The sequence below is a fragment of the Pristis pectinata genome, chromosome 3, assembly GCF_009764475.1.
Source record: "Pristis pectinata isolate sPriPec2 chromosome 3, sPriPec2.1.pri, whole genome shotgun sequence".
Lineage (NCBI taxonomy): Eukaryota > Metazoa > Chordata > Chondrichthyes > Rhinopristiformes > Pristidae > Pristis > Pristis pectinata.
In genome coordinates this window covers 53900164-53915033 of record NC_067407.1, presented here as the reverse complement: position 1 = coordinate 53915033, position 14870 = coordinate 53900164, and the positions used below count along the sequence as shown (strand labels likewise).

The 14870-nt window shown below is 43.3% G+C and overlaps 1 protein-coding gene across 3 annotated transcripts in view; it reads right to left on the bottom strand.

The window, feature by feature from the left end:
* Positions 1 to 6461: 6461 nt before the first annotated feature.
* The window catches only part of LOC127567897 (regulator of G-protein signaling 8-like), a 41003-nt gene continuing 32594 nt past the window's right edge, over positions 6462 to 14870 (bottom strand). For 2 of the 3 annotated variants that reach the window (XM_052011077.1, XM_052011078.1), the window contains exons 5-6: positions 9138 to 9304; positions 6471 to 7242 (exon numbers count right to left, since the gene is read on the bottom strand). In XM_052011077.1, the coding sequence (XP_051867037.1) occupies positions 7042 to 7242; positions 9138 to 9304 (368 nt within the window). In that variant the 3' untranslated portion in view covers positions 6471 to 7041. Of the gene's footprint in view, positions 7243 to 9137; positions 9305 to 14870 lie in introns of all 3 variants that reach the window. The other variant, XM_052011076.1, reaches the window with a different exon arrangement.

The window sequence follows — 14870 nt, the reverse complement described above, 5'->3', positions numbered from 1 at the left end:
AACCTTTGTGTCATCGCAAACTTACTAACGCACCCCTCCACTTTCTCATCCAGGTCGTTTATAAAAATCACAAAGAGTAAGGGTCCCAGAACAGATCCCTGAGGTATACCACTGGTCACTGACCTCCATGAAGAATACGACCCTTCAACAACCACTCTTTGCCTTCTGTGGGCCAGCCAGTTCTGGATCCACACTGCAATGTCCCCTTGGATCCCATGCCTCCTTACTTTCTCAATAAACCTTGCACAGGGTACCTTATCAAACGCTTTGCTGAAATCCATATACACTACATCTACTAATCTCCCTTCATCGATGTGTTTTGTCACATCCTCAAAAAATTCAATCAGGCTCGTAAGGCAGGACCTGCCCTTAACAAAGCCATGCTGACTATTCCTAATCATATTTTACCTCTCCAAATGTTCATAAATCCTGCCTCTCAGGATCTTCTCCATTAGCTTACCAACCACTGAGGTAAGACTCACCGGTCTATAATTCTCTGGGCTATCCCCATTCTCTTTCTTGAATAAGGGAACAACATCCGCAACCCTCCAATCTTCCGGAACCTCTCCCATCTCCATCAACGATGCAAACATCATCATCAGAGGCTCTGCAATATCTTCCGTCACCTCCCACAGCAGCCTGGGGTACATCTCATCCAGTCCCGGCGACTTATCCAACTTGATGCTTTCCAAAAGTTTCAGCACCTCCTCTTTCCTAATATCTACACGCTAAGCTTTTCGGTCCACTGCAAGTCCCCACTACAATCCCCCAGATCTTTTTCTGTAGTGAGTAATGATGTTAAGTATTCATTAAGTACCTCCGCCATTTCTTCCAGATCCATACATACTTTCTCACTGCTGCACTTGATAGGCCCTATTCTTTCACATCTTATCCTCTTGCTCTTCACATACCTGTAGAATGTCTTGGGGTTTTCCTTAATCCTACCCGCCAAGGCCTTCTCATGCCCCCTTCTGGCTCTCCTAATCTCCTTCTTAAGCTCCTTCCTATTAGCCTTATACTCTTACAGATCTCTAACATTACTTAGCTCTCTGTACCTTTTGTAAGCTTTTCTTTTCCTTTTGAATAGATTAAGTATAGCCTTTGTACACCATGGTTCTTGTATCCTCTCGTGACTCCCCTGTCTCATTGGAACATGCCTATGCAGAACACCACACAAATATCCCCTGAATATCTGCCACATTTCTTCCTTACTTTTCCCTGAGAACATCTGTTCCCAATTTAATCTTCCAATTTCCTGCCTGAGAGCCTCATAATTCCCTTTACTCCAAGTAAACGCCTTTCTAGTCTGTCTGTTCCTATTTCTCTCCAGTACTAACATAAAGGAGATAGGATTATGATCACTATCACCAAAATGTTCACCCACTGAGAGATCTGACACCTGACCAGGTTTTTCCCAATACCAAATCAAGCACAGCCTCTCCTCTTGTAGGCCTATCTACATATTGTGTCAAGAATCCTTCCTGAACACACTTAACAAACTCCTCCCCATCTAAACCCCTCATTGTATGGAGATGCCAATCGATATTTGGGAAATTAAAATCCCCCATCACAACAACTCTGTTATTCTCACTTCCTGTTCCTAACCTCCACCCACAGAGACTCAATAGACAGTCCCTCCACGACATCCACCTTTTCCGCAGCCGTGACACTATCTCTGATCAACAGTGCCACTCTCCCACCTCTTTTACCTCCCTCCCTGTCCTTTCTGAAACATCTAAAACCCAGCACTTGAAGCAACCATTCCAGACCCTGAGCCATCCAAGGCTCCGTAATGGCCACCACATCATATCTCCAAGTATTGATCCAAGCTCTAAGCTCATCTGCCTTGTTCACAATACTCTTTGCGTTAAAATAGACACATCTTAAACCTGTCTGAGCACGTTCCTTCTCTATCACCTGCTTATCATACCTACTACAAGCTTTCTTTATTTGAGAGCCAAACACCTCTTCCCCATTCTCTCCAGTTCGGATCCCACCCCCCGACAATTCTAGTTTAAACCCTCCCCAGTAGCCTTAGCAAACCTCCCTGCCAGGATATTGGTCCCCCTGGGAGTCAAGTGCAACCCGTCCTCTTTGAACAGGTCATATCTGCCCCAAAAGAGGCTCCAATGATCCAGAAATCTGAATCCCTGCTCCTTACTCCAATCCCTCAGCCACGCATTTAACCTCCTCATTCTGTTGCTAAACCCACTGTCTCTTAGCACAGGCAGTAATCCGGAAATCATTACCTTTGAGGTCCTGCTTCTCAACTTCCTTCCTAATTCTCTGCAGTCTTTTTTCAGGACCTCATTCCTTTCCCTACCTATGTCGTTGGCACCAGTATGTACCACGACCTCTGGCTGTTCTCCCTCCCCCTTCAGGATATCTTGGACGTGATCTGAAACATCCCGGACCCTGGGCATCCTCCCTTGCCTTTTTTTGTGACGCTGAACAGCTGGACTCTGAGAGGTCCAACTGTAATGGAAGATTTATTTCCCGATAGGGTGGTGTTATTGAAAGAGGAAACGTCCTGTGAATACAATGTGGACGAAGGCTTCTGGCAATAATCAGAGAAAGAAATGGAATCCTGTGGAGTAATAATAAGACAGAAGGTTTTTCTTGAAATATGATCAAATACTAAACATGTGTCGGTGATATTCATTTGGTTGGTTTGTTAACATATGCAGGTTTGTGTGAAGAGAGAGAGACCAGTGGGGCACCATTGTCAATTGCTTGAGAAACTGTTCTCAGCCAGGATTGCAGAAGGGAGTTGTTGCGATTGGCCTTGGGGCTAATGGGCTAGAGAGGGGGAGAGAGACTGGAAATGTTTGCAGTCTAGATCCCGCCCAGTCATTGCTCGTGGAAAGTCTGTCAGTTGTGTGAGGAACGATCAGGCCTCTCTGTGGAATCCCTGGCAGCTGGGTTTACTGATGTGGGAAATTATTCCTTGCCTGAGCTGACGGGGCTGCTCAAAAAACTGGGGAACCACTTGTATGTTAAAACTTCAAGGGTGGCAGAGGAGGTGGTAAAATGTGCTCTCCAAATCCTGCTTTTTTAAAAGAGTATATATTTTTTAAAAAGTCAGTTTTTGTTCTTTTAATTGTCATTTTAATTTTATTTCCCCTGGTTCTGGAGCTTTCAGACAAAATGAATAGTTTTTCTCTCTTTGTATACCTTCATGATTTGAAATATCTATTGCAAACTTGCCTGTATCAAGAACAACCACCCCAGCATGTTTGGTCTATACAGGATTATTTTGGCAACTCTCTTCTCCACACTTAACATCTCTGTTAAAGCCTTTCTAAAGTGTGATGCAGTTCTCCAGTTGTGGTCAAACCGTTGATTTATAAAAGATCATCATAACATTCCTGCCCTTTTTATCCTGTACTTCTCTTTATTAAACCTGGGATCCTGTAAGTTGCTTGAACCACTTTCTCAACATTGTCTTGTCTTTCTATTATCTTTGTACATACGCTCCCAGATCAGTTCTAATACCTTTGTAAACTTTGATATGTCATGTTTGTAATGCTGCTGCAAAAAGCTAATTTTCATGGCATTTATACCCTGGGTATATATGCCTATGACAATACACTTTAACTTGATGAAGGGTCTCGGCCCAAAATGTCGACTGTTTTTTTCTCTCCATGGATGCTGCCTGACCTGCTGAGTTCCTCCAGCACTTTTTGTGTATTGCTCCAGATTCCAGCATCTGCAGAACTTTTTGTGTCTACGCTTAAACTTGAACCTTGAACGACCCTTGTAGGATTCAGGCCTCCACTGAATATTGCTGCCCCTTATTTTCCCTAATGTAACACTTCATGTTTCTCAGCGTTAAATTTAATCTGGCACCTATCCACCCATTGCACCAGGATGTCTATATCTCCTCAATGTCTGTCACTATCCTTGCAGTTCACTGCACTTCCAGATTTTGAATTCTCTGCAGATTTGGAAATTGCCCTTTCTACACCCAAGTGCATGAAATTGACAAATGTTAAGAAAAGCAGTGGTCCTAGCACCAACCCTTGGGGAACACTGCTTTTCTCCAGTCAAAAATCAAGCTTTCATTAGCGTTGTTGCTTGTTGCCAGTTTTCTATCCATGCTGCTACAACTCCATGTGCTTTGACCTTGAAGACAAGCCTATTTTTTGGCGGATTATCAAACATCTTTTGGAAGTAGACACAATACAGCTTTAGGGACACTGCAGATGCTGAAACACGGAGCAACACACAAGATGCTGGAGGAACAGCATCTGTGGAGGGAAATCAACAGTCGATGTTTTAGGTTGAGATGCTTTATCTGGATATCCGGATGAAGGGTCTCGACCCAAAGTGTCGACTGTCCATTTCGCTCCACAGTACAGTTTTACACTGTTAGAATCACAGCCTCCAAATGAATAGTCAGCCAATGATACAACCGTTAACACTGCTGCCTCACAGCTCCAGCCACCTGGGTTCAATCCTGACCTCGGGCGCTGTCAGAGCGGAGTTTACACGTTCTCCCTGTGACTGAGTGGGTCTCCTCTGAGTGCTCTGGTTTCCTCCCACATTCAGGTTGGTAGGTGAACTGACTACTGTAAATTGTCCCTGATGTGTGGGTGAGTGGTAGAATCTCAGGAGTCCATGGGAAGGTGAGAAAGAATATGTTACAGTGAAAATTAGTGGGAAATGGGATTGCTCTGTTGTTAGCAATTTGATAGGCTGAAATGCCTTCTTCTGGTATGAGGAAATATAGGCGTTCAGATAATGAGTGTCTGATGTCCTCTCGATATCAAATGTATTAAAGTACTGTTCAATGTGTTTTTATTGTTCAGTCTTGAATCATTGAAATTAGTAGCACTTAGAACATAGAACAGTACAGCACCGGAACAGGCCCTTCAGCCCACGATGTTGTGCTGAACTAATTAAACTAGTAATTAAACGCCTAACTAAATTAATCTTTTCTGCCCACACGTTGTCCATATCCCTCTTTTATTTGCATATTCACGAGCCTGTCTAAGAGCCTCTTAAGATCTCTATCGTATTTGCCTCCACCACCACCTCTGGTAATGCATTCCAGGCACCCACCATGCTCTGTGGGGAAAAAAAACTTGCCCCGCTCATTTCCTTTGAATTTCCCGCCTTTTCCCTCTCACCTTCTAGTAATAGACATTTCGACCCTGGGAAAAGGATACCAGCTTCTACTCTATCTATGCCTTTCATAATCTTAATAAACTTCTATCAGGTCTTCCCTCTGCTTCCACCACTCCAGAGGAAACAACCTAAGTTTGTCCAACCTCTCCTTATAGCTCATGCCCTCTATTCCAGGCAGCATCCTGGTAAACCTCTTCTGCATCCTCTCCAAAGCCTCCACGTCCTTCCTATAATGGGGTGACAAGAATTGAATGCGATGCTCCAGATGCGGCCTAACCAGAGTTTTATAAAGCTGCAGCATAACTTCCTGACGCTTGAACTCAATGCCTCCACTAATAAAGGCAAGAATGCCACATGCTTTCTAGATCACCCTATCAACCTGTGCAGTTACTTTCAGGGAGCTATGGACTTAGACCCTAAGATCCCTCTGTACATCAACACTGTTAAGAGTCTTGCTATTAACCATGAACTCTCCCTTTACATTTGACCTCCCAAAGTGCACACCTCACTCTTGGCCAGATTAAACTTGATCTGCCATTTCTATTCTCATATCTGCAACTGATCTATATCCCACTGCACCCTTAGGCAATCTTCTGCACTATCCCCAATGCATGTCTGCGAACTTACTAACCCACCCATCCAAGTCATTTATATATATCACAAACAGCACAGGATCTAGTATGGATCGCTACGAAACACAACTAGTCACGGACCTCCAGCCAGAATAAGTCCCATTGACCACTATCCTCTGTCTTCTATGAATCCAAATGGCCAAGTCTCAGTGGATCCCATGCATCTAAATCTTCTGGATGACCCCACTATGAGGGACCTTGTCAAACGCCTTACTAAAATCCACGTAAACAACATCCACAGCTCTACCTTCATCAATCACCTTCGTCACCCACTTGAAAAACTCAATTAAGTTAATAAGACATGACTTGCCCCGCACAAAGCAGTGTTCATTGTCCCTAATTAGGCCATGTTCTTCCAAATGCTCATAAATCCTTTCCCTAAGAATCCTCTCCAATAGCTTCCCTACCCCTAATGTGAGACTCACTGGTCTGTAGTTTCCAAGATTACCCGTTTCCCTTCTTGAACAATGGAAAAACATTAGTTACTTGCCAGTCTCCAGGACCTTGCCTGTGGCTAGAGAGGACACAAAGATCTTGGGCAAGGCCCCAGCAATCTCATCTCTTGTCTCTCTCAATAACCTGGGGTGTAATGCATCAGGCCCTGCAGCCCTCTAATTGGAATGTTTCCTGTATATACAGTAAAGTACAGTGTACGCACGTCTTAGAAATAAAGATCTCCCATTAAAGACTCACATTATTCCTCACAAACACATTTTATTCTTGTCTCATTTAATAAATATACTCAGACTAAAGGGGGCTGGGCTGATAAATAAACACAGGGAAATGCACTTAATAAAAATGTGTCTTTTTCACTTACAGAGTGTTTAGCCAACAAATGTACATTGTATCATAAATACTAACGCATTGATTTAAAACTATTGCTTTCACTTTGAACACTTAAGTATATGCGCACTAAAATCCTGTATATTTGATCTTCTATCGCCATTACAGTTTGGAGATTTTAAGGACAGGCAAAGCTTGTTTCAACATGCTTTTTTGATGGTTAAGAAACAGTTTTAAATAACTTGATGGCAAGGGCAAGTTGGAGACAGGAGACTGGCACTGAGGGTAAGTCCATTGGGTAAGGATTGCTGTTGAACAAAACTGCATTCCATGTAATGGCTGGAAATCAGGAGCAGAGGGAGCACCGTAAGGGAAGTTTTCCAATCTTCACTGCAACAATAATTTACAACAGCAGAGTGAAACTCATGACTTGGAAGGTGCAGATGGTGGGGCAAGAGTGAACTGAGCACGCAAGCTTGGCTTTGTGCTGTCTTCCTCAGCTGAATCTCCTTTGTGTTTGACTGTTACTGTGGGTCTGGTTTAACACATCCAAGTAGACCTTTGACCTCAGGAACCTGGGGTACGAGTCCCTCTCCATTAGGCTGTAGACTCTCTTTTGGGCATCGTTAAAGCAGGCGTGGTCAGGCTCCAGCAGGTTCTTCTTGGTGAGCTCGCGTGTCTGAAAGTCGATGTTTACCTGAGAAAGAGAACCATCTCATGGTTACACTGCTGTCTGCAGAAGTGTACAGGCACTGGGGGAAGAAGGGGATTTTGCCCAGAGATGAGTTTAGTCCTCGCTATTCTTTTTCAGAAGGGATCTATGGCTTATAAGTTCTAGTGATGCCCAGTGGGTCTGCTTTATGGTCATTGTGTGTTTCAGTCAGAGGATGGCTGTTGCACACCTCTCTGAGAGTGGCTCGAGTAGTGGTGGAAAGAGAGAGAGAGAGAGAGAGAGAGATCTGTCACTTGTAGGCCTGATCCAAGTCAGAGGTCAGGTGAATGGCTGGGGCCAGGGGTTGGGTTGGGAAGAAGTAAGGAGTGGGTGCAGTCAGCCTGCAGAAAATTGAGACAATAAGCATCACTGATTTGAAAGCCTTGGAGGATTAGTGTTGGGGGTGGAGGGGGAGATCGTGAGGAAGAGCAAATTCCTGATAAGGGAGATTTTGGTCAGAGGGAGGGAATGAGTGAGTCGGGGAAGGTTGGGCTCTGGGCCAACCACAGGAGTGGGGAAAGAGATCGGGTGATGAGGGACATTGGTACCTGGACTAATCAGAAGGTGTGGGATGGGGGTCAGTCATGGGTGAGATTAGTGGACAGAGAAATTGGGCCCTGGGCTGACTGAGAGGGTGAATTTGGTTGGTGGAGATGGCTGGGGGCTTGGTCTTCTGAGGTGGAGAATATTGGAGGGTGGGGATCTGGGCTGATTGGGATATGATTGTGCTGGAGAGAGAGCAGAGGAGATTCACTAAGACGTTGCCTGGATTGAAGGACTTTAGTGATGGGGAAAGATTGGATATGCTGGGCTTGTTTTCCAGAGAGCGAAGATCACCTGAGAGAAATATATATATAAGGTTATATAGAGCAGATAGTCAGAATCTTTTTCCCATGGAAGGGGTATCAAAAAAGGGGTTTAAGGTGAGTGAGAGAGAGGTTATTTAAAGGGGATCTGAAGGATGATTTATCACATAGAGAGTGGTTGATATTGAGAACCCACTGCCAGAGGAGGTGGTTGAATCAGATACAATTATCATATTTAAGAGGTATTTAGATAGACACAAGAAGGGAAGATATAGAAAGATATGGTCCTGATGGGGGGGGGGGGGGGGGGGGAGTAAATGGGACTGCTGTAGATGGACAAAAAAATTGGTATGATTGTGGTGGGCTGAAGGGCCTGCTTCTGTGTTGTATGACTCTGAGACTCTGACTCTGAGGGGTGGTGAGGTCGATGAATGGGGGAACCCAAAACATAAAAGGTAAGTCCATGACTTACCTCAGCACTGTGCCAATTTGGTGCTGTGCTCAGAAGAATGAGTTTTTCCAGTAATACTAACTCCCTGGAAACATGGTCTAATTTCCCTGGCAGTGCCCTAAAGCGTTGGGAGCAACAGGGAAAAAAACCACTGAAATGGTCACTTTTATTTTTCACTCAGCACAGGTCTATTTTCAAGTGAGTCCCAACAACGCCACACAACCTAATTTCCAGGCTATATATGTATTTGGCTGTAAACTACTTGAGATATCCTGAGGTGGTAAAAGACATTATATAAAAGCAATTCTTTCTGTGTAGGGTTTGTTACCATGACTTTCCAAGTGATTAAAGTTTTCATTTAAAATTCTACATCAAAACCTCCTAGCAAACTGGCTATTTTTTTTTAAAAAAGGATGCCTTTCAAGTGTAAGCAAGCAAATATTATTTTTAAGCTCTTGAGTGACAAGCTTATGATGTCAACCTAACAGGTTCAGGGTTATGCATTCTTTGGGCATGTTTTGCAATTCAACACAAATTAGGTGCAATCTCATCTTTAGTTGAATAAAACAGTGTCAGTCGCTGCAGTCCAAATTGTATGTTTTTTCAAATAATCCAGCTCTTGCCTCCCTTGGAGCTTGAACATCTATAAATTCTGAGTAGATCTTCTTCGCCTTTGAAGTCAGTTTTGCGGGCGATTTGGTTTTCTTGTAGTCCTCACAGGCCAGCCAGAACTCGATGTTCTCTTCGCTGTATTCAGAGCAAAGGAAAGCTCTGAAGGCAGCCAAACCATCTGGTGGGGGGCAAAGATGCTAGTGGTTACCACAGCTTAAATGTTGTTTTGCTCTGTTGCTTCTGTTGTAAGAAATCAGTATTATCTAAATGGTTCAACATCAGAAAAAGGAAATAACCTGAAATATAACTTCTGTGCACAGCACCATTTTAGAGGGGACAGTTTTGTCCAGAATCTCCAGCTCGCTTGCCTAACCTCTGCAGGAGCATCTGGAAATAGATGCCAGCCTGAGACTGTTCATATCTTGGCAACACAGCTAGGCATGTGATCTGCTTCTGCAGGTATGTATAGCCCTGCCAAAATAATAATCAGTTTACAGAGCAAGTGGCAGGAATTTTGTTTCCAATTTAGACTTGTGACCAACCTGCCACTTCACTAATGGCCCTGAACTTGTTGACAAATGCCATTTGCTCTTCTCTGCTCTGAGACTTTGCCTCAATTTCCACTCCTCCTGACAGATCAGTTCCTTCTGTTTGATGGCACTGAATGCAGTTGCTTCACCTGACCATAGTCTCCACTCCATCGTGATCATTCCCTTTGTTCTCTCCACTGCTTCCCACCTCTGCAACTTTAATTGTGATTGATGAAGGGCCATTTACCGGAAACTTTAATTCTGTTTCTATCTCAATAGTTACTGCCTGACCAGCTGAGTATCACCAATTAGTAGGCTAATTGGCCACTGTAAATTGTCCCTAGTTTGTAGGTGAGTGGTAGGATCTGTGGGGAGTTGATGGGAATGTAGGGAGAAAATAGAGGGATATGTGGGAGGAAGGGGTTATGTAGTCTTAGGCGAGGTTTAAAGGTCGGCACAACATTGTGGGCTGAAGAGCCTGTATTGTGCTGTACTGTTCTATGTTTTCTATGTTAATATATTACAGAGAAAAGTTAGTGGAGGATCAGGATTACCCTGTGAGCCAGCACAGACTCAATGGGCTGAAGGGTCAGCTGTACGGAATGGTAAACACAGAGATACAGAGTGGTAATTACAGAAGTATCCCCAACATTTCTGGTTTTGTTACATTATTATTTGTGATACTATTAGTTGTGTCAAAAAAGGGAAACTTTGCCTTTTGTCCCTGAGTTCAATAGGTGATCAATCATCTCCTTTCCAAATGAGATTGTCCCTCAATTTTTCTTTTTAAATTTAGGTTAATCTATATTATAGCCAGGGCAAAACCAAGGCATCTATGAATCGGAACTTTTGCACCTGCAATTGCTTCATTTACATTTGAATCCTCGAATATTTTTTCTTTAAAATTGGTTTAAATAGGTAAATGTAGAAAAATGTGTGAGAGCAGATGGGAGGAATTTTTGGAAACAACACCCTTGGAGGTTGGAGGTGCCCTTCCCATCGAATCAGCAACTAGAGCAGGAGGGAGTGTCAGGAGCAGGCGGGCACTCAGTTTGGAAAGTAACTGGGAGGCAGTGGAACCGTGGGGTTAATGCCAACAATCAATAGTGGAGTGCTAATTAGTAGTAGACACGTTCTCTGAAATGAGGAGGAACACACCTTCAGTTTGGTCATGTCTGACCTTACTTGAGGTAAATCAAATATAGATGCAGCCACTTTCCAAGGAGCCTTAAACACACAGCCTCCACCACAATAATCATCCTCTTTTCAAATCTCAGCACCACACACACATCTTTTCACCTTTACCAAATTCAATCCCAGCCCACATTGAGCCTGTTTTCCCTGACTGTTCTATTGGAACCATAAGACCCTGATTGACCCTAGGTGCTACACTGTTGAATTTCTAAGCCCATAGCTTTACACCACTAACTTCTGCTTGTAATGACATTGAAAGGGCCTGTGTATGCACAGAAAATGTCCACTTTGAAGTCTGATATATCTTGTGAATGGGTCTGTTTGAATATCAACTCTTGAGTACCCAAATAATCATCACATGGCAACCATTTATGATGCCTGAGAAGATGCATTCGTGAGAAATGTAACTGGGCACATGATTAGAGGTCTTTTCCCATGCTCCTGGTAATGTAACCCCAGTTTGACCCTGTTTTTGAGCTTCTCTGGGATACCAGAGCAATGGGATGGGCCACAATGACTTAACGTTTTTCTCAAAAATGCATCAACTCCGCCTCTGTTTACAAAATCCAGCTGGATTTGAGATGTTTGGAAATGAACAGGAGCATTTTTGAGGGCATGCCTGTGTCTACCACTGTGACATTTGGGCCTTAAGATTTTCGACAGTAAGTGATTAGTTATCTTTTATCTTTTGGGATCATGATATGATCCTAACTGTGACAAACTTTCACATGTTACTTTAAACTCCAGTAATTTTTTGAGGATTCGGTTTTGAAGTAAAATCTATTTTTTTCATGAAGAAACATAAATCTCCTGTTGAAGACTGATATTTCTTCATGAAAAAAAATCTCTTATTCAGGAATGCAAAAAAGGTTGTATATATATTTCTTCTTCACCCTTTATGTTACATTATTTCAAGATGCCATGACTTAAAGTACACTCTGTCCCTACAAGCCAACATTAGAAAAAAATTGCTGTCTGCAATTTGAAAGGGATAAAGTGAGTTAAAGACATATTCTCCAAAGTATTACAACTATTTAAGAGCCATCTTCTCTCTACTCTGTAGGTGTGTTGCCATATTTAGAAAGGGAATTACAGCTTCAACTAGCCAAGAAGGAATAAGATAACCCAGTGTGAAATTAATTTTCAAATAACTGGGGGAAAGGCGATGAGAGGCGGTAATGCAGCTTTCAACAGGACAGGGGATAATTGGTTAAATATTGCAGGGTTATGGGGAAGGAACAAGATGAATGTGATAGCCAGAGTAGAAATAAAGAACTGAATGTTCTCTTTTGAGGGGTGGGGGTGATCCTTTGTGTGCTGATAAGCTTCTCCTTTCTTATCTTGTTACTTATACATGAGTCTGATTCCTCAGCACTCGATAGGCACGTCAACCATGGTGGCATCCCAACCAAGCACGGGGGATTGGGGATGATCACGTTGGCACCTCATCGCCTTGTTAAAAGATTGTGGGAATGTCCCAGGCATGTGAGCAGAAAATCTAGACAAATATCCCTGCACAATGCCAAAGGAGCGCTGCACTGTCTGAGGTCTTTCAGATGAAGTATAAAGGAACATATGACGGACATTATTTCAAGGAGGGAAAACCAATAAAACAGCAGATGCTGGAATCTGAAACTAAAACAGTAATTGCTGGAAGAACCCAGCCAGTCAAGCGGCATCAGTGGAAAGAGAAAACAGCCAATGATTTGGGTTAGTGATCTTTTCTTAAATTAGGGAAGAGTGAAGGGTTTACAGTTTTCAAAACAGAGCTGGGGGGAACGAGTGAGGTGAAAGAAACGGCATGGTAACGTAGCGGTTAGCGCAACGCTGTTACAGCGCCAGTGATCGGGGTTCGATTCCCGTCGCTGTCTGTAAGGAGTTTGTACGTTCTCCCGTGTCTGCGTGGGTTTCCTCCGGGTGCTTCGGTTTCCTCCCACATTGCAAAGACATACAGGTAGGTTAATTTGGGTTTAAAATGGGTGGTGTGGACTCATTGGGCCGGAAGGGCCTGTTACCACGCTGTAAATAAAATTTAAAAAAAACTTTTTTTTACAGATTCCAGCATCTGCAGTTTTATTTGTTTTCCTTCCTTGAAGAAGGGAATTTATTAGATTAATTATTTATTATCAATTAATTATTAATCAATCACTGGCCAATTAATTATTTTAAAAAATTGAATTAATTATTTTTTAAATTAAAAAATTGTTTTAATTAATGTCTAATTAATTAGTTAAATTAATAATTAATTATCAGATTAATCTAATTAATAATTAGATATATTAAAAAAGAAAAGTTCATGTTCCTTTATATTTCATCTGAAGCACAGGCCCTCTGACAGTGCAGCGCTCCTTTGGCATTGTGCTGGGATGTCTGTCTGGATTTTCTGCCCAAGTGCCTGGGACTTATTCCCACACACTTCACCTGGAATGATTTTTTTGTGGCCCTGGATGGTGGGAGGGGAAGAGGTGATTGGACAGGTGTTGCATCTCCTCTGGTTTCAAGGGAAGGTGCCGCTGGTAGGTGAGTGGGGATGGAAGAGCAGACCAGAGAATCTCCTGTTTGTGTCTTTTCAGCAATACTGCCTGTACAACCCACTGTAAGCTTGGGGAACAAAGGTGGGCACAGTGAATGGGTATTTATACCAATTAACTACACATAGTTGTGCCAAGCTTTGCATGTGTTTTCCATCACCCCAGCCCTGGATTTGCACCAAGTCCAGTAATTTACCATCTAACCCAACCCCATACCACCTTCCTTTCAGGTTTGTTGAAAGCTAAACAGTATCACTCACTGTACTCACTTAACTGTATCTATCTATCATCACCTTGTGTCCACCCTGCCTCCCCTCTTGTGTCCACCTATCACTGCTCTGCTTTTCCCTCCAATATACTGAGCTTCCCTTTTTCCTATCTTCAGTCCTGAAGAAGGGTCCTGACCCAAAGCGTTGACCACCTGCTTTTCTCCACGGATGCAGCCTGGCCTGTTGAGTTGCTCCAGCATCATTGTGTTTTTCATCAATCACTGTAAGAATGACTGTAGTGCAGCCATCCTTACAGTGATTGATACCCTGTAGCACAGACACGCACAAGTATAGGGCTACAATGGTGTTCCTGAACGTGTGTGCATTAAGTCCAAGCAGCAGAGCCTCGGCTTCAATTGCCTTGGACATCCATGCCAGTTTATCAAGTCCTCCCTTATGTGGCAGCCAGTGTGTAACGGCCATCCCATGTTTGAAAAAAATTGCATGTGGGCAAGTTCCACCCTGTGGTCAGAAGTCATCCTCAACCTGGAGGGACTGCCTGAGAAGAATGGATAATTGGGTCCTTGGTGGTTGCCTGCATCTTCCAGTAGACATGGCGCTATGCCCACCCATGGATCCCAGAATGGGACCCGGCAAGCGTGCCTATTGATAAGCTGCTCCTGGAGCCACCCTGGTTGCTGCAGTCATCAGATTTGGGTAGGTGCTCCTGGGTTTGGGCAGCTCCATCACTGGTTAGCAGACCTTGGCCCTCCCCTTTGTTCTGATTCACCAGCTGTTAACAACCCATCTTTCAGTTATCTCTTAAACGGGGGATTGAGAGGCCTCTTCAGACTCTCCAGTAATCTTGGACCCTCCTTAATGGCCCCATCCTTTCTCTTAAAATGATCATTTCTACCCTCTTAATGCTGGTACTAATCTGGGAGAGTAACTGTCTATAAAATGCGAATAATTATGCAAATATATTTGATCAGGAGAACTAGGTGCAATTTTTACCACCTATCGAGAGTGTCAGTACCAGTTCAAAAGCATCAGGAACTCATATTGAGCCAAAGACAGGCTCTGTAGTTTTATCTTAAGGTTGAACCACATAATAGTTATTTCCAGAATCTGCTTCCCTACTTTCGTCCCTGTTTAATCACTTAATGGTCCAAATGTTTTTAATTTATAATTTCCTCTGTGCTGGAAGACAATGCAGATTTGACTTGGAAATAATGTGCGAGAGGGTAAGGGTGCAAGGGGGATGGGAGGGAAGGATGCAT